A 27,677-nucleotide genomic window follows, 5' to 3' on the forward strand; every position below is an offset into this window, starting at 1 on the left:
GAGCACATTTTGGAGGGGAAAAAAAAATCACTATCAGGATTTCCTTCGAGTAACATCATGTTGCGTAAGGGTGGATTAACGTCTTCCTTACAAAAATGTTGTAATAGGACACAGTGACTTCAAGCAATATGATGGCAGGATGTTTGGAAAACAGTGCAATACTAATCACAAAAATTATATCAATATAAACAAATATCCAAATTCCCATTAACTAACATAGCCAAGGCACAGATAGAAAAGCTATATATTTTTAAGGAGACATTTAAAAAAAGAAAACTGTCCTAATGTTGGACTGATGAATTTTAATAAGTCAGAACGAGTCAGGAGAGCTGAGGTATTTGTTTCCAGTTCATCGTGACTGTGCCATGGACCAGTGATGTCCGGGTGGTAGAGTCGCTGCCTGGCCAGCAGTAGATGGCAGGTTCAATTCCCGCTGGTTCCAAGATTTTATCTGACTTGTCTTCAATTACGAGATTGAGCACGTAAAATTCATCTACCAGGTGCAAGCCAAAACTTTCTTTTCAACAAAGTATAAGCTTTTTGTGCATGCCGTTTGAACTTTATATGGTGTTCACACGTAAGTGAGTGACAATGATGATATAGAGTGTGTGAAAGCAACTGTTAAAGAAAGTGAAAAACATGCTCAAAGATAGAACCTGTCTTGAATATAGTTTCTCATTGAAACCTGTACTAAAGGGACCTGTCAATAAAGATCACCTGCCTATAAAGGCCACTTTTCATGTTTCTATTGAGAGGTGTTTCACTGTATATACCTTTGTTTGGGATAAGTTTAGAAGGGGTATTGTTTGAAATTCTGCAATGCTACTGAGAGAACAAAAATTGTACCTACCGGTAGTTACCATACCTTTTTTCTTATTTTTTAAATCATGATTACTAATCATGTTTCACTGCCACTGCAAAATTTCATCTCAATTTGCTATCCCCAGAGCTGCCAACCTCAACTTTTCAAAATAAAAAACCTATTTTTGATCTTTTTAAGTACTTTCTTTTTGTTAGACTGTGTTCGTCGACATTTTGAAGAATTATGCACGAGTATATTTTACAAACATTTTGTTGAATATGCAAGAGTTCGTCATGAATGATCGTTCAATGAACGGCATGTAAATGTATTTTTATGGACCATTGGTTGAACTTGCATGATTTTATTTTGTCATGACTGGTGTGTTCAATGAACCAATGAACATCTACAGGTATAATGAATACAATTTGTCGATGTGAAATGCTTGTAGGATACTTTGCAGAAGAGAATGTTGAAAATGGCACACACACAAAATACATTAGCACATTCAAATTTTTGGGAAAAATCATTTTTGTTTTTGTTGTTTGAAAATCATATTTTTAAGGACAAATCATACTGTCGTACTTTCTTCTAAAAATTGTACGAATACGATAAAATCGTACGAAATACGATAAAATCGTACTGGTTGGCAGCTCTGTATCCCCCATGCTTAAAGAGTGCAGCATGGTATCTCTCACATCATAGCGACAGCTCAATATGATAAAATCATGATTCAAAATATATTGCATAAAAACAGCATAGGCACACATACCCCATGGCCCTTCTAAATATGTTCCTTCTGATATTTTAATAACTATATCATTAATAAACTGAACAGTAACATTAAAAAATGTAAAATGGCGCGCATTTCATATTTCATTCTCATTTTTTTTCTTTTCAATGATTTCAACACTGAATGGAAAGCAATATAAGGAGTGTGCGCATACCCTCTGCAAGTCTCTCCAAACGTGTCCCATGTTCAATGGGGATAGCATACCTAGATTAACACACAGAACATAAGAGGTTATACACATCAAATAGAACAAACATTGAACGCCTATGAAAGGGTAGAGGCTGCACTGATCACTTGTAACTTCAAGACCCGATGAGAGTTTAACCTTTGACCCATCAAATGCTATCTTAGATCTTCTGACTGGCAGAGTAATGCTGAAGGGAATGGCTCAGAATTAATTTGCAAGTCTGCTTAAGTAAATAGAGTACCGAAGCTGTGACGTCATTAAAATCTATTTTTAGAATTTCTCAATTTTTTTCTTCATTTTCCGAAAGAGCATCAAAAATAATGTCCAAATGTTGAAAACCAGTTGAATATGTTAAGTATTGCCTGAGATATGACCATCTGAATGAATGTATTTCCTATAGGAACTCAGTGTTATATGCTCTGGCTCTTAATGGTTAGGAGCCAGAGCAGAGAACACTGAGTTGCTTTCGGAAAATGAAGAAAAAATTGAGAAATTCTAAAAATAGATTTTTGATGATGTCACACTTCACTACTCTATTACCAGGTATGATGTGCCGAGTGTCACAATGATGTTGGAGCGAAACAAATCATTGATTAATACTTTCAGGGCAATGGATATCTGAGAAGAAGTAAAGCAGGGGCCCGTTGCATATAACTTATCATTGATGGTAACTTTGCCATCAATGGCAACTACCATGGTAACAGGGCTCAACAGCCAATCAAAATCAAGGTTTCCATGGCACAGGTAGTTACCATTGATGGCAAAGTTACCATCAATGGTAAGTTTTGTGCAACAGGGCCCTGATCAGTTCATTTCTCACCCACCCAATCCATTCATACGTTTGGTGAATCTGGAACCTTTTGGAACTGAACTTCTGAAACATCAAGACTAGCAATGCCTCAAAGCGTTGTTTAGAACAGACATGAAGTTACAATGGCTATCAGTGACGCCCCTACCCTACCACGGGTCACATAGTACACTTACCAGTCGCTAACCTCTCCAGGCGTTTACCATGCTCAGGAGGTATAGCATACCTGTTTGCATAACAGCCATTTTAGGGAACAAGAAGTTGGAAAAATGTTTAGAGGTAGATTATTCATACAAGCCAGTCTTATACAGAGCTGCGACTGATCAAAAATGGATTGCAAGTCTTCATATCAATGCATAATTTCAATCACCTGACTTTTTCAAGTAGGGTTGTGACCGATATAAAAACTTGTAATTTAGATCGATCGCAACTATTTATAAGACTAGGTAAAAATAGCAACATTCATGACAATTTTCAGTATGTAAAGTCTAAAGATAGGGAGAATTTCCACTGAAAAAAAACGTTGTAGGATTGAAAGCCTAATATATTCTTTGATTTTTCTTTGGAAGTTTACTTTGAACAAATAACTGATGGATAAATCAATTCAAATAGGCAGACACCAGCTGGAAGTCTTCCTTTGTTTGTTACCCTCTTTACTGATTACAAATCAAAAGTAAATCAATACAACAACTCAATAATCAACTTCAGAGTTAACTGAATTAATCCATGTGAAACATCTTCAGCAATGCTGTCCATGATTTATTTGTAATCATTGTCATGGGAGTTATACCATCCCTACAAGACTACCGTAATCGATATGATGACTAGGAAAACCAAAGTATGTGGTCAATCTTTTAATTCCTTGATAGAATGACAAATGAAAGTCTAGCTCATCCTACATTGAGGTCCTATTGGGTAATGAAGGTAAAATAAATAGTATACAAAGCCTTTTCCTTGGGACAGGGATTCCAGTTAGAATTGATCAGAGGGCCTGAAAATCACCTAGAATGAGCTAGTTAACAGCCTAAACTATGGTATAAAATATCTCACCAGGGCCTGAATTCAAGCTATTGCCTGAAAACTGGCATCCCTGCTTGGGGAGGGGGGGGGGGGGGGGGGGGGGGGGGGGGGGGGGGTGATTTCTTATTCCTCACTCCAACGAACCCTTATCCCCTATCATGTCTCGCCATCATTTACTGTATAATTACCAAGACTTTGGGGCACCGTAATGGAGATAGTTAATGCTGTACAGATCCAAGTCTTCGGTGTGCCAGGCGAATGTTGTCTTCCACATTCCAAAGTAGAGGTAGGCAGTGTTCACACCTTCTATCTTCACACCTGAAAAAAATGAGAAATGGGATTAATGCTACAAAGAGAACACAGCTCACAAAGTCATAGGGTCATACTGTAGGAAGAATCAAAACATCTTCACCAGTAATAGACACTGTTAATACCATCTATCTTCACACCTGAAAAAAACAAGAAATGGTATTAATGCTGAAATGGGAACACAGTTCACAAAGTCATAGGGGGGTTACTGTAGGAAGAATTAAAACATCTTCACCAGTAATAGTCATGTGTGTATTTCTTTCCCCATGATGATAGCATTTAAATAATGCAAAGAAAGCACAGGGGGACTCCCTACAATATATCATGGATAACACTTTGTAACAGGTACTCTAAAAGATTTTCTTGAGTAATTAATTTCGAAAAATTGGCATTGACAACATTTTGTGTGTTGGAACAAATGGGAGAGTTTCCCAGCACTACATCACAGTGATATTACTGATTCAGTCCATCTGAAATTCCTACAGGTATAAAAAATACAACTTTTTAAAATTCATAACCTTCTTATTTTGTATCCAATTTGGTTCACACTGTCACCAATCTCCTTCACTGATTTCTCAGTCTTCTTTAAAGCCCATCTGTACTAGTTTACAGGAGGGATTAAGACCACCCTGCATGGTCACTGATGGGTGGTTATCGCACCGCATCAGCTCTCAATTAACTTAAGAAAAAGAGGATCATATGGGACCAATGGTCACCGATTAGGATTGTTTGCTATATAGAGGGCGCAAGTAGCTATCAGTAGTGCAGTGGGGCTTTAAATACAAATGGCTCATAATAAGGTTGGATTTCTCATTGACTTGCAGATCTTTTATCCAGTGTAACAGCAGCTGATACAACTTGTTAGATCACCAGGGCCATGTTTCATAAAACTTGTTATCAATAACTACTGCTGAATTTCTATGCCAAATTTGCTCTCAGCCAATCAAAATGCCACAATTTCAGTAGCTTATAACGGTCATTGTAACTTGTTCTTGATAACATGTTTGATGAAACAGGACCCAGGATCATATGGCTTATTGCTCCTACCTTGCTCTTCCTCGATAATATCCAAGACTGTATTCAAGCGGTTGATGTTCCAGGTGTCCACACCTTTATCGTAGACCGAGCCCGAGATGTCGGCCCCGTAGATGGGAGGGTTGTAGGTGATGTTCTTCCAGTACTTTCGCTCCAGATCTTCATAGCCAAAGTGGGGTGGGGTCTGATACCTACCAAAATGGAGTCAAAATTAAATAGAAACATTAAAACAAGTGCATGCTGAAGTGCTTATAAAATACTGAACAAGAACTTCCACACACATACGTACGTCAATATCTTTTCTCTTTGATCTCATGCATGTACGCCATTTATGAATACTATGACTACTCCACCCAAAGTGGTTCCTAATTGTAACCAGAAAGCCTCTTTGTATTTCACCAACAAACCGACAACTAATGTATGCATTCCTGTCTTGAAAATAGATGCTTTAAACTAAAAAAAACTCAATGCACATGTTCCAGCAAGTATTTGCGGTTGATTCAACTCCCCTGGCTAAAATCAGCCTTTATTTTCTGAGCTGTTCCTAGCTTCAAGTAATCCTGTTTATCTTGATTTCTACTCGTCCATAAGTGGCATTGTACTATTCAATATTGTCAAACTCTTGGAGCTCAGGGGGGCATTTCACAAAACTTGTCATCAGTGACAAATGACAGTTTTTGTTATAAGCTACTGGAATCCTTGCTTCTGATTGGTTATCAGCAGATTTGTCACTGATTTTTGTCATTTGCCATTGAAAAAAATGCTTTGTGAAACGGGTCCCAGTACTCACTTTGCACTGTTGGCTAATTTAGCAAACTCCTTGACAGTCATGGCCTTCTTCTGGATGTTATACTGTGTGTAGAGGCCTTGATGACCCATGACCTCCTGCTGGATCGGTGCAGGAATGATCAAGTCCAGATCATCGTAGTTCTTACGAGGCACAAACTCCTTCGGTGGAATCACCTGAAATACAACAGAAGCAAGAGGGAGATGTTTAATAGTTTACATGCCTATTTGATCTGCTTTTCGTAAGTCATACATTCTTTCAATGTACTCTCTCTCTCTCTCTCTAGTGCCATATCGATTGACTTTGGCGATCATGATGTTCCACAACCCTTGGCTCCTAGCCTTCTCTAATACGGTAGAACCACTCCCAGTTCTTTCACTCCTCTCTCTTCTAACAATTTCTGGAGACTGTCCAATGTACATAATACAGAATTAGAAATATATTTAGGCCCTAAAAATGACTCAATAGTAGAGAAAACATTTCCTTTCATAACTTTGATGGACTGCTAGTTTTGTTTTAATGTTTTTTTAATAACATTTCTCGGCCAATTAATTGATTTACATCCTGGGTCTTATTACTCATTATCACACCCATAAGGTGTTCTGCGTCAGTCACACCTTTGCGTATTTGGCTTGCGTATTGCTGCATATTTTTGGCAAGCCGTTTTTACTTTTGATTTTCTGTCGTAGAGCAATGGTAATTCTTGATATCAAGATCTCAATTTCTTGATATCAAGAACTCATTTTTGGATATCAAGAACTCATTTTGGATATCAAGAATTCAATTCTTGTCATTTCTTGATATAAAGAGATAGGAATAAATGTTAAAACGGCTTGCCATAAATACGCAGCAATACGCAAGCCAAATACGAGAATGTGTGACTGGGGCATAAGACTACTGAGGATGAACAAACCGGAATCTGCGAAAAATGCGAAAAATTGAACAGCGTCAATTTGTTTTCTTCTTCTCTTTTCTGCTTCCATTTGAAATTGTTAATACAACTTGAATTCGGCGTAAATATTCATAAATGAATGACACACGCCTTTAAGACTAAAACAACAACAATACAGGGGTGATAGTGAGCACTAAAAAAAAAAGGGTTTTTTGTTTTCCCCTCAACGACGCCCCCTTGAGTAAAAAAAAGAAGAGGATCCGCGGAGAAAAACTTGCATCTAACAACATTCCCCCCTTTCGAGTAAGAAAATTGGGAAAAAATTTGGGAAAAAATGGGGCAAAAAAGGAAAGAATAGAGAAAATAAGGGGGAATCAGGAAAATCAGGATATTAATAGGGAAGTAGAAAAAAGTCTGGTAAAAAAAAAAAAAAAAATGGATTTTTTTTTTTTTTTTTTTTTTTTTTTTTTAAATCTGGAAGAAAAAAAAATTGGGAAAAAATTGGGAAAAATTAAAAAAAATCAGGTTTTTTCAGGCCTGACAACAAAGCGTCTTACCTTGGCGACACCGGCTCTGTTCGCACCCTGGGACTCCATGTAGGAGATGTAGCCAGAGAAGTCATTCATCTCCTCCAGGGTAGGCCGAAAGACCATGATCCTGGGCACGTTCTGGGATGACGCTGTCAGACTCATCTTGGAACAACTACATAGGGCTGTGGAACATAGAAAGACAAAGGAACAACAATTTAGTTACTGGCATGGCAGCGACTGGCATGGCAGCGACTTTTTTTTCAACCTCTGTGACCTTTGGCCTTTGACCTCTTCCATCCACAATCTAATCACTTCATCCCATGCTAATAAATACTTGATCCAAGTTTAGTTAAAATTTGCTCAATGGTTCTCGAGTTATCACAGTAACAAAAAGCGGGATGGACAACCATAAAAAATAATGTCTTCGGCACCACGACATGAAAAACGTTTTATAAAGTTTCCTATAATATACAACTTTTTACGGTCATATTTACATCTTTACATCGCAAGAATGAAATTTTTGTGGTCTTTATCAGTCCAAAAATTGAAATCATAAACAATTTGAAAATCTGATCTGCACATACACATTTTTTTTCTGAGTCAAATGGCACATGTAATTTTCTGATATGTCTTGATTTTTAAAAAGAAACGAAAGACCATAGAAAGACAAAGAGGACGGACCATACTGCCTAGGTAATAGTGCTAGGAGTTAGCATGTAATTTCATATCCGTGTACACAGGCAGTTTATCCGTTCGTGTACTTGTGTAAACGGTTATGAAGTTTACAAAAAACAAAAGCAGTAATTCAGCCACGTAAGACCAGCATACATGTACATGCCTGCCAAATTTGTTTGACTTCACAAAAATGTGATCCTTAATTCTTTATTGATTTTCTGACTTCTCATGATGACAAGAATTCAAAATCCTTTGGAGAAACGGGATTTAATACATGTAAAATACGTATTAGCAACGAGCCTAGACACTTTTATTCTTTCAATTCAGTAATTTATTACGGTATCCCTCCACCCCCTTCAAATAATGTTAAATGAGGATTCGCTACATCGTCCCCAACGCTATATGTACTAAAACAAACGGACAACGGAAACCATTGCGCAAATCACGCTCTGGGAAAACATTGCACATGCTCTTCTTGTCCTAGCTGGCTTGTCTGTTGGACCAAGGATTTTCTCAGAAAAGTTGTTACTGAACACGAAACCATCGCGCTCATTGGTAACTTTCGCACGGCTGCCGACGGAGCTTCATTTCATCACATGCATTCTTTACATTGGTTTCCTCATTCCCACTCAACAAATATATACGTGTGGACGCTAGCGCATATGACATAATGAAGCACGCCCAATGGCGGTGCGTAAGTGCAGTAACGCCATATTTTATTCAAACTAGCTTCACATATGATACAAAATATTTATACAGTCTGTGACACAGTTTAAATGTCTTTGAATTTCAGTGTTGAGAAACTAGGGTAAATCACATTGTTTATCATAATAATATCCATCCACAGGAACTACTTTACTGATAGTGGACAGTTAGAAAATATACTTTCAAAATTTGTTTTTTTATCAATTTGGAAAAATAGACACATTAGGGAAACATTAATTTGCTTGAATAAATTATATGTTACACAAAGAAACAACAAATGATAGATAATCATGAGCGTGTATTCTAAAAACTACAATAACATGAACTCTTGTCCACAGCCAAAATGTGTCCAAGCCTGGAGTGCACTACAAGAGCTTCAAACAAAATTTATGCTTCACTTAAAATTCGATATCATATCACATTACCCCTATATAATTATTTTTAAGTGGATGAAATGCGTTTTGTGAATTCTGCTTTACGGATATATCTTGTATGAGTGTCAATAAATGATAAACAAGTATAAAAACATCAAATCTTTCATCGTCAGTTCAGTATGCACAACCAACCGACCCATTACAAACGCATTGTGAGTGGGACGCCCATGACGTGGGTACGGGACGCGTACGTTCAACGGCAATTCATGAAACACACACACACTCGTACACAAAACATAATCAACAAAATTCTCACCGACGGAGACCCACGAAAAAACATACGAACAAAACCTCCTAATCATTCTCTAATTGACACAAAATTAGCAATCTTTAAGTAAAATAATGTGTATCATGACCAATAACATTTGAATCGGATCCGAAGCTAGCGTACTTTCCCAGTTTACTTGAAAGGTTTATTGCCAAACTTGAAGTAAAAAAAAACATTTCTCGAGAAGGCTGGTCCGCAGCTGAAGGATGGGGGTCTACGTGCAAATCTACGAGCGATCATGATGGGGAAGTCCACTTAGGAAGAAACGCATATCAAATCATCACAAATGCTCATAAGACAAAACAATTAGAGTCTGATTTCACATCGACATTAATTTCATGCTTAAGCTCTACCAAAAAATTGTATTCATACCTTTACAAAATCAAACAATCAAGCTGAAAAAGGAAGAAATGTCATCTCTTCATCAGCCGAAGCGACGTCAAAAATTGAAGCTGATAAATTTTCGTAACCGCAGTACACACAACTGTAACCGTGTTCTTACATCAAATAATGTAGTTCGCGTACTAGTAATTAATGTCTCTCCATTTTCTGACCATACAGATTCGCTTCTTGTCCCCCTTGTCCATCCCCTCAGGCGCGTAGCCAGGGGGGGTGGGCGGTGGGGGCGGTCGCCCCCCAAAAACGCCGGCCAAAAAAAAAAGAGAGAGAAAGAGAAGAAAAAAAGTAAGAGGACGTAGGAAGAAAAAGGGAAAGGAGTCGAGAACGGTACAACGAATCGTCTTCTTTCTCTAATAATTTAATGAAACGTCAAAGCTTCCGATCGGAACGGGGTAAATTGAGTTCAAATTAAGTATTAAGAGTCGAGAACGGAACAAAGAATCGTCTTCTTTCTCTAATAATTTAATGAAACGTCAAAGCTTCCGCGCTTCGAAAGAGGGGGACTGAATACAGATAAGGATTAAAGGTCGGGAAAGGTACAACGAATCATCTTCTTTGTCTAATAATACGTCAAAGCTTCCGCGCTTCGCGCAGGAGAAGGGGGAGGGACTGAATTCAGACAAGGATTAAGACTCGAGAACGGTACTTCGAGTTGTCTTCTCTCTCTAATAATTTAATGAAACAAAGTTTCTGCGCTTTGCACGGGAGGGGAGAAACTGAATTCAGATAATTCAGATTCGAGAACGGTACATCGAATCGTCTTCTTTCTCTAATAAATTAATGAAACGTCAAAACTTCCGCGCTTCGCGCGTGAGGGGGACTGAATACAGACAAGGATTAAGAGTCGAGAACGGTACTTCGAGTCGTCTTCTTTCTCTAATAAATTAATGAAACGTCAAAACTTCCACGCTTCGCGCGTGAGGGGGACTAAATACAGATAAGGATTAAGGGTCGAGAAAGGGACAACGAATCGTCTTCTTTGTCTACTAATACGTCAAAGCTTCCGCGCTATGCGCAGGAGGGGCGGACTGAATTCAGACAAGGATTATCAGTCTAGAAAGGTACAACGAATTGTCTTCTTTCAAAGCTTCCGCGCCCTCCCTGCACCCACCCCTAGGGAGCGCGCTACGCGCGCTTTTTAAGTGATTCGCACGCTTCGCGTGCTCACTACCGCCCCCCCCCTAAAATGAAATCCTGGTTCAATTCAATTCTAATATAATAATTTTATTTTAAAAATGAAGAAGAAAGAGTAGGCCTAGCTACCTTGAATTCAAATTTCGGCCCCCGTCAGTGCAATATGGGAGATGCAGGCAGAGGCGGCGCTCCCGGGGCAGGGGGAGGGGTGGCAGAATCCCCCCGATATTTCAAGTACCCTAAAAGTGCCCCTTTATAACTTTCATTGTAAGAAGTACCCCTCATAGGAAAAGTGCCCATTTTACTTTGTAAAAGTACCCCCTTCCCCTTTGCACCTCTGTTTAGTGCCCCTTTTATTTTGACACGTGCCCCTTTTCCTTCGCCAACTTCCCATTTTCCTTTACAGTTATAGTGTCCATTTTCCACTTTCTCACTCCTTTTTAATCTCTACAAGTAAGTCCCCTTTTAAGTACGAGAACTTTGAGAAGTGTCCCTTTACACTTTTGATAAGTGCCCCATTCACCTCTGAAAACTGCCCTATTCTAATCTGAGAGGTGACCCTTTTACTTTGACAAGTGCCCCTTAATTTCCTTTGTAAGAAGTGCCCCTTCCCCTTAACTACCTCTTTTTAACTCGGATAAGCGCACCTTTTATTTTCAAACGTGTCCCTTTTCATTCTCATAAGTGCCCCTTTTCATCTCTGGTAAATAACCCTTTTCGGGTAGGTCTACGAGAAGTTACTTCTTTTCATTTCAGATAAGTACCCCCTTCACCTCCGATTATTGCCTGTATTCAAATCTGAGAGATGTTCGTTTTACTTTGACAAGTGTCCCTTCCCCTCCTGATAAGTGCTTTTTTCATCTCTGATGAGTGCCCCTTTTCAACTCAAATAACTGCCCCTTTTATGTTTGAGTTTGAGTTAGAGTTTATTGGTTTCACATTCCACATGCAGATATAATACAGATAACAAAATATACATAACAGACATATTGTTTCATAATCCAACAAATGATTATAGTAATTGACAAAGTAATCAGACTACAAAGTTACATGGCATCACATTTGTATTTGACAACTAATATCATTTAAAGGAAACGCAGACAAGAAAAGTACAAAACGTGAAATGTGCCCCTTTTCCTTTCTAATAAATGCATTTTTTCATTCTTATAATTGCCCCTTCCCCTTTTCATAATTATCCCTTTCATCTCTGATAAATGCCCCGTTTATTTTAACATAATGTGCCTATTTTTCTTTTTGATAAAAGCCACATCCCCCTTTCTTTAAAAGCCCCCTTTTTACTTCTGATAAATGCCCCTATTGAAATCTGATCGGTGCCTCTTTTCTTGCATCAAATGCACATTTCCTTCATTATAATTGCCCCTTTTGTTATCCTCATAAGTGTCCCTTTTCATATCTGTTCAGTGCCCCTTTTCAAATCTGTTAATTTCCGTGTTATCAAATTGTCCTCACTAATTTGTTTGCTAGAAAATAAATATTCAGACCATTGCACACAACGTCAAAGTATGATGCTTAAGCAATATCTGGTATCATGTATGTAGAGAAACCCTGCCCCCCCCCCCCCCACTCAGTGTTATTTAGGGTACGCATATGCTTGTTCCCTCTTTTTAAAAGCACCACCTATCTGAGGACTGCCAACATTTTTGGACCCCCCTTTCGCGGGCTTTTCCTGCCTTGGAGACCCCGCTAAATCAGAAAAAATTCGGAATAATTTCTCAGGAGTCCAAAGAGATGAGAGAAAAAAGAAAAAACACCCCCTTTTTAAAGAAATCTCCGGGTGAAAAGTAAAAAAAACACCCCTTTTTTTACAATTCTCAAGCCGGACTTTGTCGCACGAAAAGTGCCCCTTTACCGGACATTTTGGCAACACGCATGCGGTCATTCCGACCTCTGAGTGGGGGGGGGGGGGGGGGCCGGGAGAGAAACAAATATAGAAATCATCCCTGATACTGTAATCATAATGTAGGGGTATTTAGGCCTACCAATGTCTACAAAATTGTATATTTTCGCTTTGAAATTTCCCTTTGTAGGTGCCCCTTTTTCCCTCCAGAAGTGCCCTTATTGTTGGTGTTCCCCTACTTTAGAAGTCACTCCGCCGCTCCTGGGGGCAGGGGAAGGGTAACGGGGAGAGGAGTGGAGTAAATGTTTTTAGAAGGATTGAGAATTTGAGAGAAAAAATATATATATGCATAATTTAGTCCCTGTATCAATAAATCGAAAAAAGAGATTGTTTTTTCATTAATCGGACTTTCTCTCTGTCATTATAAGAGAGAGAGAGTGTGAGAGAGAGAGAGAGAGAGAGAGAGAGAGTGAGAGAGAGAGAGAGAGAGAGAGAGAGAGAGAGAGAGAGAGAGAGACCCGACATGGACGTTCATCCTACCCCCCCCCCCTCCTTGGCAGAAATATCTTACTCTATATGACTTGCCTGGGGAAAATACTGGAATAAGCGGAGGGGGGGGGGGCACATGCCCCCAACATTTCCAAGATCGGTTGAAACTTTGTAGACCCCTCCCCAGGACGTCGATCAATTACATTTTTGTGCCCCCCCCCCCCCCCAAACATCAAACTCTGGCTACGGGCCTGCTCATAATGGGCCTAGCTACCAATTCGATTTCTGTCAATGATTTCAATTTAATTTTTTATTTTACAATTGGGTAAATGAGACGTTCATCATGTCAACCTATATACGAGTCGAGAAATCAGAAGCTTTATATTCCTCGCAAAATATAAACACACTGACAACTTTTCAAAATGAAGGCCAAATTTATAACATTCGTTGGACCATGGACTAACCATACTAACGGGCCACTCAAGAAAAATGTAGCTCTATATAGTACAAGTTTGTCTACTTGTGTTCCGGCGGTCGTTGTTCCATGAGATATTTTCCCCGGATACTTTCCATGGCATTGGGCTGGGGTGACATGAAGATGTTTTTTGACAAGGTTTTATATATAATATTGATTCTTAAATGTTACAAGCACGTAATGAGTATCATTATATCGAGGGGGCGCTGCGGTACGTGTCGGAAAAACACTGGACTATAATCCGGTGTATGGATCTGCGTGAAAACAATGTCAAAGGGTGGGGGTTACAATAGGATCGGATCTTCTTCGTTTTAAGATGACTTCTCTTTACTCTTTCTTTATCATCATCTCCAGCCATATTTTGATTGCGAGGGGCACATTACGCCCCCATGTTCAGCCCCCCCCCCGAAGCTACCCACATTATGCTGATTTACTCGTGATTTACTCATGCAGGGACATCGTCCCTTCACATATAGTTCGAGAAGTGAGAGGAAAACCAATGGAGCCACACGCGCCAGACTTATGAAAGTGATTTACTATCAATTTTATGAAGGATGGCCCTCCACCCAGGTTGGAATCGGCGCCCCTGAATAGCCATGTACATGCTGTAGAGCAGGGTTAGGAAGGAAAATCATCTGTGGTGTCCATCACGTTTTCCATCTGTGGAATATTTTGATATGTCCTTAATAATCAATAAAAATGAAAATTACATGGGGACCTTTTTTAACAAATTAAAAGTTACCGTTTTCAAAATATTTTCATGTTTTGTGAGTAAAGTTATTGGAGCTACACTAGACATAATTCTTTCTAAGATATATAGCACCCTAAAAGGGGATGGTCAGCGACCCAAGCTAGAGGTCCTCGACGTTTCGAGCAGTATATGTTCTGAACTTCTGATCGTCTTCAAGAGAATGACAGAGGCATATTCATGCTTACATACAGTACAACATTACATACATTACAATGACATATCCATATGATCTATGCCTTCCTTAAAGACATAAATTACTAAGCTGTTGCCGATTGTTATATATCTGTTAACCCTTTCATGCTGAATTAACGGGTGACTCTAGTATCAAGTTACATGTAAATTCTGTGTCTGGCTTTATCTCCCTTTATCTCTTTCTCTTTCTCTCCGTCTGTAAATTCTAAAGCTTAGTCTTTCTCTCTCTGTCGACCCCCCCCCCTTATTTCATGCATTTTCTCTTCATTCCAGACTGTTTCTTCTCTGTCCTTCAGAAGCTGCAGTTTGTCTGGCTACCTCTCATCTTCTCTCTCTCTTTCTCTCGTTTTATGTATTTTTCTATTTCAGTTTTTTTTTTCTGTCCTTCAGTATCTCCCACTCTCTCTCTCCTCTTCTTTTATCACCTGCATTTTCTTTCGCTCACTTTACCTCCCTCCCTCTCTCATTTACAACTTCTCTCTCTCTCTCTCTCTCTCTCTCTCTCCTCTTCCTTTTCCACCTCTCCTTTCTCCTCCTGTCTCCACCTCTTTCTACTCCCAATCCAGGGGGTGTTTCACAAAGATCCTAAGTTGGACTTAGAAATTATGGAGAGCCATATGAACCTTAGAATAGAATACATTCAAAAGCCCAAAATTGAAGTATTTTAGACTTTTCATAATTTCCACATAAAGAACATGAAATCTCCTTGATATCAGAAAATAAGAATGATTTGAATCAACATTTTATGCCTTTGAAAATAACTTTAACAAAATATTTTCAAAGATGATAACGGCTTTCCATATATTTGAAGTCCAACTTAGAGATAAGTTCAACTTCGGATCTTTGTGAAACACCCCCCTGCTAAAAACATTACCATTCATCAGATGACACTCTTCAAATATAATGCTCATTCTAGGCCACTTACACAACAGAAAAGAGTTCAACAAATGCATTATATGTAAGAAATTGTTTATTAATGCTTGTAACAGACATATGAATCACTTAAAATAAACAAGATAGAAACTTACTGCCTTAAGAGAAATACATGAACTTTTGTTTATAAATGAACTTAAAGCATATATACATTACTTGTATACATGTATTGAAACTGTAAACTTAACCTTAACTTAACACATACAAGCTATGCACAAAAGATCAGGAAGAATTCTTGTTTGAGTATTTTTTATACAAAAGCTGGCAAAATATTTCCCTTCCTTTCCTATAGTTACAGATATTTGACTTTATGTTTTTTCTTCTTCATTATACATGAATACCAAAATTTACATCTCTTATGATAACAGTGTATGGCAAAGTCTATTCACATTGTAACACAGAAAAAAAGAAAAAAGAAATCTGACTCATTAATGAGTCAATATTTAAAAGGGGGGGGGGGGGGTAATGATAACAGAAATTGATCTCTATGAAATACAGAACAATAACAATGCAGTAAATATCTGTTCTAAGATTATGAGAGGAGACTCACTAACACACATGTCATATCATTACAAACCAAGAATTAAATCATGAATTTTAAAGTGCAATACTATCACAAGAGAGAAGAATCAAATGAGTTGTGCGGATGTTGAATTTAAAAAGGAAGAAAATCAAAAGAAGATGAGGGAAGAATATGGATATACTTTGGCTAGTATATTACAGACATCAACAAATATCTCACAGATATGCCACATATGCAAAATATTGCATGATGATATATCATTATGATTATTGCTTTGACAAGGGGGATTCTGATAGTAATCGAGTCATATGCAAGCTGTACGGTGCGGCATAAGCACTGAGCGATGTGAAGGTTTCAAATTTGGGGGTCCAAGTTTTCTGGACTTAATAAACATACTACTACTTCTAATAATAATGAAAATGGTGCTTATAAAGCGCTTGCCACTGAAGTCTCTAAGCGCTATGAAAACAATGACCGTGTTGATAAAAAGGTGCTGGAGGTTGGCCCCTCCAATAACATCTTTCGGATGGTGACGTTAAAGGTCGGTCCCGAGACATAAATAATCATATCTGATTGATACACGTCTGTAAAAACCCAATTACACACACACACCCCTCAAATGAAAACATATCATATTGCCTAGTAAAAACCACATCTTTGTGTTTAAAGGCAGGCTTTACTACTTTAGCTAGAAGGGATTAGACCACCCAGCGAGTCAGCGAGGTCACTGTGACATGTGGCTATCTCATTAACTCAGCTCTCATTTAACATAAGAAAAAGAGGATCATGGGGGACCAACAGGCACCGATTGGGGAAGTTTTCTATATAGAGGGAGCAAGTAGCTACAAGTAGGACAGTGGGGCTTTAAAGCATATGAGTTAACGCCCTCCTCGCTCCACACAGGTGATATCATCCCCTAAGAGCCACAAAGTCATTACCTCTATGCTAAATAATATGGCTCATGGTACATGATACATGGCACAGTCTTGCAATCGAATCATTCCTGTAACTGCATCATCTAGTTTTGTGAGTGATCGTTGAAAATACCTCAAATAAAAGACAAAAATGATGTATATCTATTTTTTTTAAATTCCAGAAATATTTTTCCAATTTAAAAATGCTTGGAAATTGGGTAGCATTTATATCGTTGAAATAGAGAAGGATTCTTTTTTCTCTTCTCCAAATTGTTTGTATAAAAAACATATCTTTAACTTTGCTACTTTTATCATATACCAAGTAATTTGTTTGCTTAAGTTTATCTTTTACCTTTCTTCCAAAAAATATTACAATTTCAAATGCTTTGCAAGCTAAAGGAAGATAATGATAAAGAAGCAATATATAAATTACACAACAGGAGGACATACAATTATGGATTCTTTTCTTAATATGTATTTTATCTTAAAAAGCAAGGTAAGAAGAAACCCTAAAAAGGAAAAGAAACCGAGCTTTGAGAGGGGAATTAAAAGAATTTTACAACACAAATGGTCCACCTCAAGTTAACACAACAGAATTCCAAACATAGATTTACACTATACATTAAATCCAGCATATCTACTTATATTTACACTAAAATACATCAAATCGTCAAAAGCACTTTATCAATATGATAAACAAAAACTGTGAATACACTAAGATGCTGGTTTTTAAAAAGTTTAACCTGAATACAGGATTTCAAAAATGAGCATCTGTTCTTTTTCTTCCCACATTCTTTCAAAAGCACCAAAAGTGAAGATCAAAAGAATAAATTTTGTTTTTAAATATGATGATAAAGGAAAAACAAATTTATTTTCTACATGTACATAGAGTAATACGTAACTACAAAACATTATTCAGAAGAAGTAAGTGTATGTAAAAATACAATGTAATTGAAAAGCGTAACATTGTTTTAAGGTTTTGAATCAACAAAATCATCTGTTCCTGGTGATAAAGAAATACATTAAGAAAAACATTCAATATTTGTTCTTGCAATTATTAAAAGTAATATTTTCATGACCTGTGAAACAAGGCAGGCATGTTCATGGGCTAAATTTTTAACAAGAATAGTTAAAAATTGTTGAAAGTCTTAAAATTAAATCTTCAAATTTGAAGGAACTTTCAGCAAATGAGACAATGAACATCTAGTCAGGCAAACGAGAGCACACTGAATTAAAATGATCTTCCTGTAATAAAAAAAACAATACAATCATGGCTAAAAATTTAAAGAAAATATGAATTAGTTACTGATGTCAACAAACATAATTTTCTTTTTCTTGGACATTATACCATAATGTCATAGTATGATAAAATGGTTTTCAATTGCAACAAGCTAATAAAAATATCATCATCAAAGTGATAATCGCTATAAAAAAAAAAGGGGGGGGGGGGAGTACTCCTGAACAGTTAAAACCTGAATATAAAGTAAACATCAATGAAATATAAAATCATGCCATAGAGAAAGGATAAAAGCAGTGTTGATGAAACATTATTCTTTCGAGTTTGGGAGTAAGTATTTTTAATCTGTTTTTTGGTTCAATGGACAAAAATTTCAAGAGATTAAAAAAACACAACTTTGGTCTTACTAACTTTAATATTTCTCCATATATGGCATTAAAAACTATTCAAAGGATAACTTACATAATTATACAAACATTGATTCGGAAATAAACATCTCTGGAACCTCAACTCTTATAATGACAGAGAGAAAAGAGAGAAAAGGGAACGAGGGGTGAAGTTGAGAGAGAAAGAGAGAGAGAGAGAGAGAGAGAGAGGGAGAGGGAGGGAAAGAGAGAGAGAGAGAGAGAGAGAGAAGGAAAATAGATTTTAGGGAAGCAGCAATATCAATGGAACATGAGGTGGGAAGCAACAGAATGATTTTACGAATACATGTAGAATGATGGCAGTATCAACAAATGTGTACCTTAGAAGCGACTGTACTGAATGGATAATAAAAATGAATATAATACTGCAGCTAGTAGTTTACACACAGCATTTGAAGAAAAACATAACATACACATTCTGATGCAATTGGCTATATAGTACATATCTCTTAACTTAAGTACTTTACTCAATTCAGCACATAAAAATATCAAATTCAAATCAAAATCGTACTGCTAAAATGATTGCTCTGTACAAGACAAATTGTTTCTTTCTCCTCTTTTTGTTTTTGTTGCAAATTATATAATACAAGCTGCCAAATTAGCGATAATTCCTCAAGTATTCACTTCTCACAGATTTGAGGTGGTCTGGCATATCCGATAAGGCTTTTTAATCCATTGGAAGATGCATATGAAAGCCTTTTTTAAACAAGCCAACAAAGAAACGAAAGAAAAAAATTGTTTGCGAGAACTGGACGATTTGAGCTCATATTCAAAGAATAAACAGCTGAAAACTAATGAATTTCACTTTCAAGTGGCGTAAAAAAACATGTTCAAATATATATATATTTTGTTTTTCTCGAAAATAACTTATTTTGGTACATTTTTGTTTGTACATTTTTGCTGCAGCTCCATAGGCAGACAACCTTATGACTTGCACTCGCACTATCATCCTTTCTCATTTCAAATGTACAAGTTACTTATTGTGCTGGAGTACTGTACTAGTATGTATAATGCAGTACTGGTTTAGTACTCTATGCTAGAAATTAAAACTCACAAACCATGTCTGTTAGAGGTTTTAGTATCACATCAATTACACATGCTAATCATGTTTGTTGGAATCCCATAATTAATCAACAATTTCAGTCCTGTGTTTTCTAATTATACGATTGGATTCAAGCTAAGTAAGTGTCCTTACAAACTGGTGGATGGGACCGATAACAAGCCTTTGTGTTGCCAATTCGTGTGTTTAGATTTGAAGTTATTTGCTTTATAATCAGTGATTTTGAGCTGGTTAAACCAAGAACGTGGTATTGAACTCTGAGGTAAGAATCTGAACATCTAAAAACTATGTACAAACACAAATCTACTCGTTTCATTTCGTCTCAATTGTTGATTGTCAAAATCCAATGTACACTACGTGATTGATTGAAAGTGACAACAATCATTAATACCTAGACAAAACCTTGTGATATACCAAATCATCTAGTACTCTACTTGTTTCTTCATGATAATAAGCATCATGATGCAGAAAGTCGGCCGAATCGAAGCAGAAATTGGTGTTGTCATCATCCACAGCCCCCTTTTCTCTCTTCTTGCCATCGAGTCCGTTACAAAAAAATAGCTTGCTTGTTCCATATTCAAATGAAATCCACTCATAATAGCATCCATGTCGTCATGGATACAGAGATGACCCTCTTTCTAACATCAGTGCATTCCTTCTATTGTAATCAAAATGCTCAAGTCACATTTCTGCAGTAGTAGATGCATTCCTGCTCGGTTCGCTTACTGTCAATGCTTGGCGAAAACTCTAGCAAAAATATCAGTCAATTCTATGCTCTCCATACATACGGACAGACACAACTGTTCTCCATTTGTGAAACAATATTTAAAATAAACAAAACGAAAGTGATGACTAAGGAAGTGAGCGGCATGGCTGAATACAAATAGCTTTGCAGGATAACTTCAGGACGTCTCAGTTCCTCTGTAAAGCGTCGCATTACCGCGTTAACATTTCTGTTGTAACATTTCTGGTGATACAATACTAGGTACTCCAAGCTAAGTTCGTCTCTGCCGTTCATTCAGTGTCTAGACTAGTTTGAAGTACAAGTTCATATTGCTACAACCCTTCTGCGCTCTGCCTGGGCTGAAGTGTATGCATAGATAAGGTCCTTTCTACCAGGTCTTGTGACGATCCATTATTGGAAGGATGTGTGATTGAATCCACGGAGGACTCCCGTTTGCCGTTTGTCGTTCTCGAGAAATTTATACGCTGTCCACTACATACCAACCCTGGGGCAGAAGACAATATCGCTGTAAAAAAAAGTCCACTTTGCTCAAGTTCCTTGAAAGTGGAGATTCCAATTTTATCACTCTCTTTTTGTCCGAGTGCAAGATATAGACTTGAGCCCCAGTTGTACAGTTAGTACTTCTCTACTATTTCATTGTCTTTGGAGTACTGTTGCTAGATAGGTGCTCCAAGGAAGAGGCTGGGAAGGAGTCTATGTGTAGTGATCAAAGGAGCCCAGATACTCCAATGCAGCATGGTAGCAGAACTGATACTGATCCTGTATCAAGAAAAGAAAAGAAAAATTCATCAGACGATTTATTAAATTTACAAATATATCATTACTTTCTAGGATTCTCATAGAGAACTTTGTTTGGACATGAAAAGAACATTAACTTTACAGGATGTATAAATGGTTTGTACAGATTCTCAATTTTACTTTTAGAAAACTGCTCAAATTCAACTGTTCTTCAGTTTACTGACTTAAAAAATTTGAATTAGGACGAGAATGGAAAGTGGACACTCTTGGGTCCTGAGATACCTACTAGCGACAGTCGGTGTGCTATGAGTCCACAAATGCTATATTACCATGATCGTTTTCACAAATGAAATCAATTCTAGGCAAGATATTAACCTACACTTGCTCCACCTAGGTGTTAAAATGGGTACCCGGGAGGATGTGACCGTCATTGCTGGTCAAACAGTTTTTGAGCGTCAAGTAACGCCTGGCTGGAACGCTCCTCAGGGAGTGAAGATTGTGCACACAAGCACTGAATCCAATGACCAGGGTAATAGTATATCTGTAGAGCGCTTAGAGACGTCCGAGATGTATTAAGCACTATATAAAACTGAATATTATTATTATTTTGCTTGGTCTATCGTCGGTCTTATTGGGCGTGACTGGGGTATCAGCGTATGCAACGTTGCCTGCCTCTGGACGACTTGCCTCTGGATGACTTACCTCTGTTTGTACCATAGCAGGCCTCTGGGTTCTGAGCATCTTAACGGTCTGGAACATGTCAACGATCCCCTCGTATCGCATCCTCTCCAGTACCACGCTGAGGGTGATGAAGACTCGGTCCTTCCCACTCCAGCACTGCAAGGGGACAGATGAGGTCAGGATTAGGGGTGAGCAGAGTGGAATCAATGATCATTTGAAACATTGAATCAAGGGACATTAATGTATGTCACAATGTGGAAGCATGTTGATACTCTCTCTTGATTGTCCTTAGACTGAATGGTATTACAGTAATCATGAATATCATCATCACACCAGCCAATTGTCATCTATATTATCGTCATGGACATTATAGTAATTGTCATTCTCACTATCGTCATCATCATCATCTTCATCATAACCATTAACACAAACATCAACAACAATATCATCACCAACATCATCATCGTCATCGCTCTCATCACCATCTCAATATTCCTCCTCATCATACTCCTCATTATCATCATCACCACTAACACCACCACCACCACCTCCAGTCGGCATTATCACCACTGGCAATGACATCATCAGCATTATCACATCGTCATCATTAATCGATCGGCGTCCCCACCATCCATCATCGTCATCATCGTCATCATTGTCATCATCGTCATCGTATCAACTGACCTGCAGTGCACTGATATTGGTCCTTCTTGTCCGAACTGCTCCTTGGTTTTGTGAACCTGACCGATGAAATCGATGAAGCCTTCTCCGGACTTGGGCACGCCTTGCTCTGGCCAGTCTGTGAACTGGAACTGTCGGATTGTTCTCGACTGCCCATCCTGTTTAAGGTGGAAATTGAAATTGTAAGGAAATCAGTTAAAGGGATCGTTTAACAATGTTAAATCTGAGATACACGGCCCTACGTGTTATCAGTGTCTGTGATATAGTGTAATATTGAAGCCCTAAAAAAATTGCGCTTCAAAATCATCAAGAAGTGCCTCAAAAAAGTAAAAACCTTTGAGTGACCGGTTTTACCATACTCGTTTTCCCCAATAGACTGTAGTGTTATGAAAACCGTCAGGCGAACGGTTTTCAAAATTTGTAATTCCAATCATAAATATCTTGATAATCAGACAGGCGATCGGCTTGTAAAAGTCATGGGGTTCCTGACTGACCTAAAGGTTTATAATTATCATTGCATCATGAGCTAAACCCAGAATTTTGTTTCAGAATCTGAGACAAAGTTACCAGATCCCTTTAAATCTATTTATAATATGATGACATGTCCTAATCAAATGATTGGTTGAAAGCGTACACATGACCAGGCATGTATTTTGCCTAAAGCGTAATTTGGATAATGACCGGTCACTATCCAAATCATGTTATAAAACATCGTTGTATAAAACAAATAAAACATAATCTTATAAAAACAGATAATACACATCATTTTGTTAGGGCATGAGTAAAATTACCCACACTCGGTACCTTAATACCTTGTGTGGGTAATTTTTACTAGTGCCCTCACTGCTGTGTATTATTTGTATACTAATCTTACCACACAAAAAAACATCCTGAAGGTATATTGTAAAATAGGCAACCTCATCACATATGATTGAGCAACTTAAATATTTTACAATCAAGATAATTCTATGAAATTGAATTGAATTCTTATACACTTAAATCTAAAATGTATTATTTATTATAAACATCAACTTACATTTTGGGTTCATGCATCAACTGTTGGAAAGCATTATTAAATGAAAATGCCATTTCACTAAACCATAAAACCACAACATTATCACAATGAAACTTTTCACAAATGACAAATAAGAGCCATATTTGCATCAAGAATTTTTCCACTGCAGAAAATTGAAGGGAGAGAGATAGATGAGAAAGGGGGGTTGGGAGGGAGGGGGGAGGGGGTTGTTGTTGAGACTTACCCTTGCATCTGTAACCTTGAACTCTCTCAGGATGTACTGTGGCATGTTGTATTCGGACATGGGATCGACCACAAAGTACTGATAACGAGCCGACCTCTCAGCTGGCCAGTACTGATGACATTTCTCCTGTGGAATGAAATGTGAATATTAATAATAATAATAATAGTGGCATATTGTAATGCGTGCCAGTACGAACCCAAACAAAGACATGATCGTATCGAGAAAAAAAATCATTAAAAACTACGAGAGCACAATTAGAAAGACAACTATTCAAAATTATCGTAAGCAGGTACGTAACTTGGAGGAAAAATACAATAGTTGTTCAAGAAAAGCCACAGAAATAGTGATATTTTAGGAGTTAGTATAGGTACAATCATTATCGGAATGGGCCTGCCGCGATGTCCGAATGACACGTGTTTAAATTGAACACGAGGCTAGAAACCAAATACCGCCCTCTACGGTAAAAAGCAGTGCAACAAAGGATTCAAGTATTTGCAGCAGACCCCTTGAGAGAAAAAGGTTGGTCTTCCACGTACCCTTCCCATCTCTCTGAGTTTGGAGAGCATGACGATGATGGTAGAGTTCTGCTCCCAGAGCATCCTCCAGAAGTCTTCCGTTGTCTCAGCCAGAGGTCCCTGGGTGGCGATGTAGGCATTCCTCTGTCTGTAACCCTGTAGGAAAAAACAAGAGAGGGAGGAGAGCCAATGATTATTAAGAAGCAGAGTCATAAAGTCATGTGGTGTTTCTTTGCAGTTAAAGAAGGACAGTAACTCAAGAGAACAACTCTTAAGAATAGGGGATCTCGTTCAATTTAATTTCTACCAAAAAAAAAGAAGAAAAAAAACCCATCTTAGTCTTCACAATAAATCACAAATGCTCATGACTGAAATCAACAGAGCGAGAGAAAGAGAGAGAGAGAAAGCCAAAGAATGTACACGCGAGAGCAATTAGTCCAAACCCGGATATACATGTAAAGGAATCAAAACTTTGAAAAAAGACAAACACATTAAGAAATGGAAAAAAGAACTGTTGATACGTACGTCAATATGACTTGCATTGATGTAGTCTGATCCTTCGACTCCTCGGATTGGCTGAAGACAAACACGGTTACCCTCATCTGGTCAAAGGAAAAGGAGATAACAATATGTTACAAATCTTTATTATCATTAATCATATGCATATTCATGTTTATGTAAATGTATGCGCATGGCATTCAGATGAGTTGGTGAATGGGAGATTCAATAACCCACCACAGTCATGGGTAAATCTTAGTCGTTTACGATAATACTTTTGCTGTTTGAGTATCTGTGTGTTGTAAGGTACAAGAGGGTGAATATTGAATGTACAACCCTCTCTTTGTAATAAATAACAGGAAGATTAATCTCACTCTTCTATTCATTCTTTTAAAGTTATCATTGATGCACACGTTATCTTCTAATAAACAACACTACTTTTGTCATTCCTCACAAGGCAGATGATTCCTATCATTTTGACATAAATATGCCATTTAGGTACATACTGCAGAATCAGCATGTTAATTCATACATTAACTGCTTCTGTTCACACTATCGACCGATTGCCACTTTAGAGGGATCTGGTAACTTTGTCTCAGATTCTGAAACAAAATCCTGGACAAATTTTGCGTTTTCCTGACGGTTTTCATAACACTACAGTCTATTGGGGAAAACGAGTATGGTAAAACCGGTCACTCAAAGATTTTTACTTTTTCTGAGGCACTTCTTGATCATTTTGAAGCGCAATTTTTTAGGGCTTCAATATTACACCATATCACAGACACTGATATCACCTAGGGCCATGCATCTTAGATTTAACACAAAGGGTAGTAGTAGAAGTAGCTTACATGGCTGGATGTTGAGCAGTCTGTTCTTGAATTTATTTGCAGGAATATTGGCACTGACGAACCGTGACGGCTGGGCTTTCTGGCTTGCCAACCTCTGTTCATGAGAAAAGTATGGAGAAGAGGAAATAAATTTTAAAAACATCACTATCGATGTCAATATCTTCTCATGCTTTAAGCTCTTCTTGAAATATATCTTACAAAGTAAAGAAATCAAAGAACAGAAGACTGGCTGTTACACTTATAGGTATGGTAGCATAACGGCTACACTGAATATACAGGTTCTCCAAAAGACTTAGGATTTCTGCAAATTACAACAATCAAAATTTAAAAAAAATTGTAAAATAACATAAGTCCATCCAGAATATTATGACACCATCAATTCTTAGTCCATTCAGGCAATAGCAAACAAAATTTCTTCCAAACTACAAGTCCTACAAGCTTCTCTGACTGTGCGGCAACATCTCTCTTTCTCAAATACAAGAAAAAATATTTCACTGTGAACACAATTCAGTGCAGAAGAGAAATTTATTCCAATAGAATATGCAATTTCTTTGTGTTGTACCTTGAATTCATTTTCCATGCCGGTGATGGTCTCTCCAGGCTCCAGGGCCGTCAGCTTCTGGATGTGGCCGTAGAGGTTGCGTGCGTGGACCTCCGTGGTCCCGCTGGCCACCGCCTCGTACAAGGCCTCGTGGATGAAGATGTACTGCTCCTCCGTCTGCACCATGTAGTTACGCTGGGCACGCAGGCAGGTCACGTGACCGTAGATGTCGACCGTCTTCTCGTGCTTGATGCGCTCCAGCATGGAGTCGATGACGATGTAGGCCCCGGTCCGCCCGACACCGGCACTGTTTTAATAATAATAATAATAATAATAACAATATTTATAAAGCGCAACATATCCATCTCTAGAGATGCTCAAGGCACATACAAATAATTTTAATTAATATTCAATATACTTAAGATTAAAGAAATATTAAAGGTTAACTTATATTACACAACTTCATGGTGCCATGGTACATAACAATGTGGCATAGTGTGATTATAGAAGGGAGATGGGAAAGAAAACAAATTTGGTAATCTCATCATTAACAGAGTAGAAATATTGAAACTGATCTTTATCAAAATACTCTTCCTCACTATTAATTTTACTTCAATAGACCATTTGAAACATGATCAGATTTTGGCAATCTAAACAAATTCGAGATGGAATAAAATGTTCTTAAATGTAATTTCTGTCTATATTTCTTAATTTGAAGTATGTTACAGCAAACAAACACCAATTATCGCATGAAGTGTACTACAACAGGCCATGTTTCTCTTGGGCTACATGATGTCACTCCCCCCTTCCCCCCTCGTTCTCTACCCCCTTCCTACACCTATTCCCTACCTGCAGTGTACTTCAACAGGCCCTGCATCTCTTAGGTTAACGGTACATGACCCCCCCCCTCTTTCTCTCCCCCCTTTCTCTACCCCCTTCCTACACCCATCACCTATACCTTACCTGCAATGTACTACGATGGGTCCTGCGTCTGGTGGGTTGCAGGACTTGACTCTACTGATGAAGGCTAGGACTGATGTGGCGTGCTCTGGAACTCCATGGTCCGGCCAGGCTGTGAACTGGAACTGCTTCACTTCTCTCTTCTCCATTGAACGGTTCTGTCAAACAAACACAAGAGTGACGATCAAATACAGGTCCAAACTACCACTGCATTAATACAACATACCTGCCAACATTTGAAAATGAGAATTAAGACTTTTTAGCATGGTATGTCTTCGAAAATAAGAAATCTGTACCATTAACAGGCGTTCGCACATGCAGCGGCAGTGTAACTGGCAATACGCGGTAAATCTGTGCTAAAAAGCGAATACAAATTCGCTGCTCAATCATGCAGCCCTTCAACGCACGCAATACGTGAACTCTCATTTCGCGACATATGATAAAACAAGCTTAATTTGGCTTAAAAAACAACAAAAAATAAAAAACAAATAAATTTTAAAAAAGGAATTTTGAAAAAACAGAATATTCCGGATTTTTCGGAAGGATTGGCAAGTATGATACAAGCAGAATTGATTTCTG

The 27,677-nt window shown here is 38.0% G+C and overlaps 2 protein-coding genes across 3 annotated transcripts in view; both read right to left on the minus strand.

Annotated features, from left to right (window-relative positions):
* The window catches only part of LOC579470 (lysine-specific demethylase 4A), a 34,221-nt gene extending 24,501 nt beyond the window's left edge, over positions 1 to 9,720 (minus strand). For both annotated transcript variants that reach the window (XM_030996045.1, XM_030996044.1), the window contains exons 1-6: positions 9,615 to 9,720; positions 7,188 to 7,342; positions 5,742 to 5,914; positions 4,964 to 5,142; positions 3,796 to 3,925; positions 2,764 to 2,813 (exon numbers count right to left, since the gene is read on the minus strand). In XM_030996045.1, coding sequence (XP_030851905.1) covers positions 2,764 to 2,813; positions 3,796 to 3,925; positions 4,964 to 5,142; positions 5,742 to 5,914; positions 7,188 to 7,322 — 667 coding nt within the window. In that variant the 5' untranslated portion in view covers positions 7,323 to 7,342; positions 9,615 to 9,720. The remainder of the gene's footprint in view (positions 1 to 2,763; positions 2,814 to 3,795; positions 3,926 to 4,963; positions 5,143 to 5,741; positions 5,915 to 7,187; positions 7,343 to 9,614) is intronic.
* A 5,772-nt stretch (positions 9,721 to 15,492) lies between these two features.
* The window catches only part of LOC580769 (receptor-type tyrosine-protein phosphatase S), a 76,934-nt gene continuing 64,749 nt past the window's right edge, over positions 15,493 to 27,677 (minus strand). Inside the window, 10 exon segments of the mRNA XM_030996040.1 lie at positions 15,493 to 21,136; positions 21,818 to 21,933; positions 21,936 to 21,952; positions 22,481 to 22,635; positions 23,737 to 23,862; positions 24,273 to 24,407; positions 24,777 to 24,853; positions 25,598 to 25,691; positions 26,160 to 26,445; positions 27,102 to 27,256. Of these exon segments, the coding sequence (XP_030851900.1) occupies positions 21,071 to 21,136; positions 21,818 to 21,933; positions 21,936 to 21,952; positions 22,481 to 22,635; positions 23,737 to 23,862; positions 24,273 to 24,407; positions 24,777 to 24,853; positions 25,598 to 25,691; positions 26,160 to 26,445; positions 27,102 to 27,256 (1,227 nt within the window). The 3' untranslated portion in view covers positions 15,493 to 21,070.

This window comes from Strongylocentrotus purpuratus, unplaced genomic scaffold, assembly GCF_000002235.5.
Source record: "Strongylocentrotus purpuratus isolate Spur 01 unplaced genomic scaffold, Spur_5.0 spur5_scaffold_3, whole genome shotgun sequence".
Taxonomy (NCBI): Eukaryota; Metazoa; Echinodermata; class Echinoidea; order Camarodonta; family Strongylocentrotidae; genus Strongylocentrotus; species Strongylocentrotus purpuratus.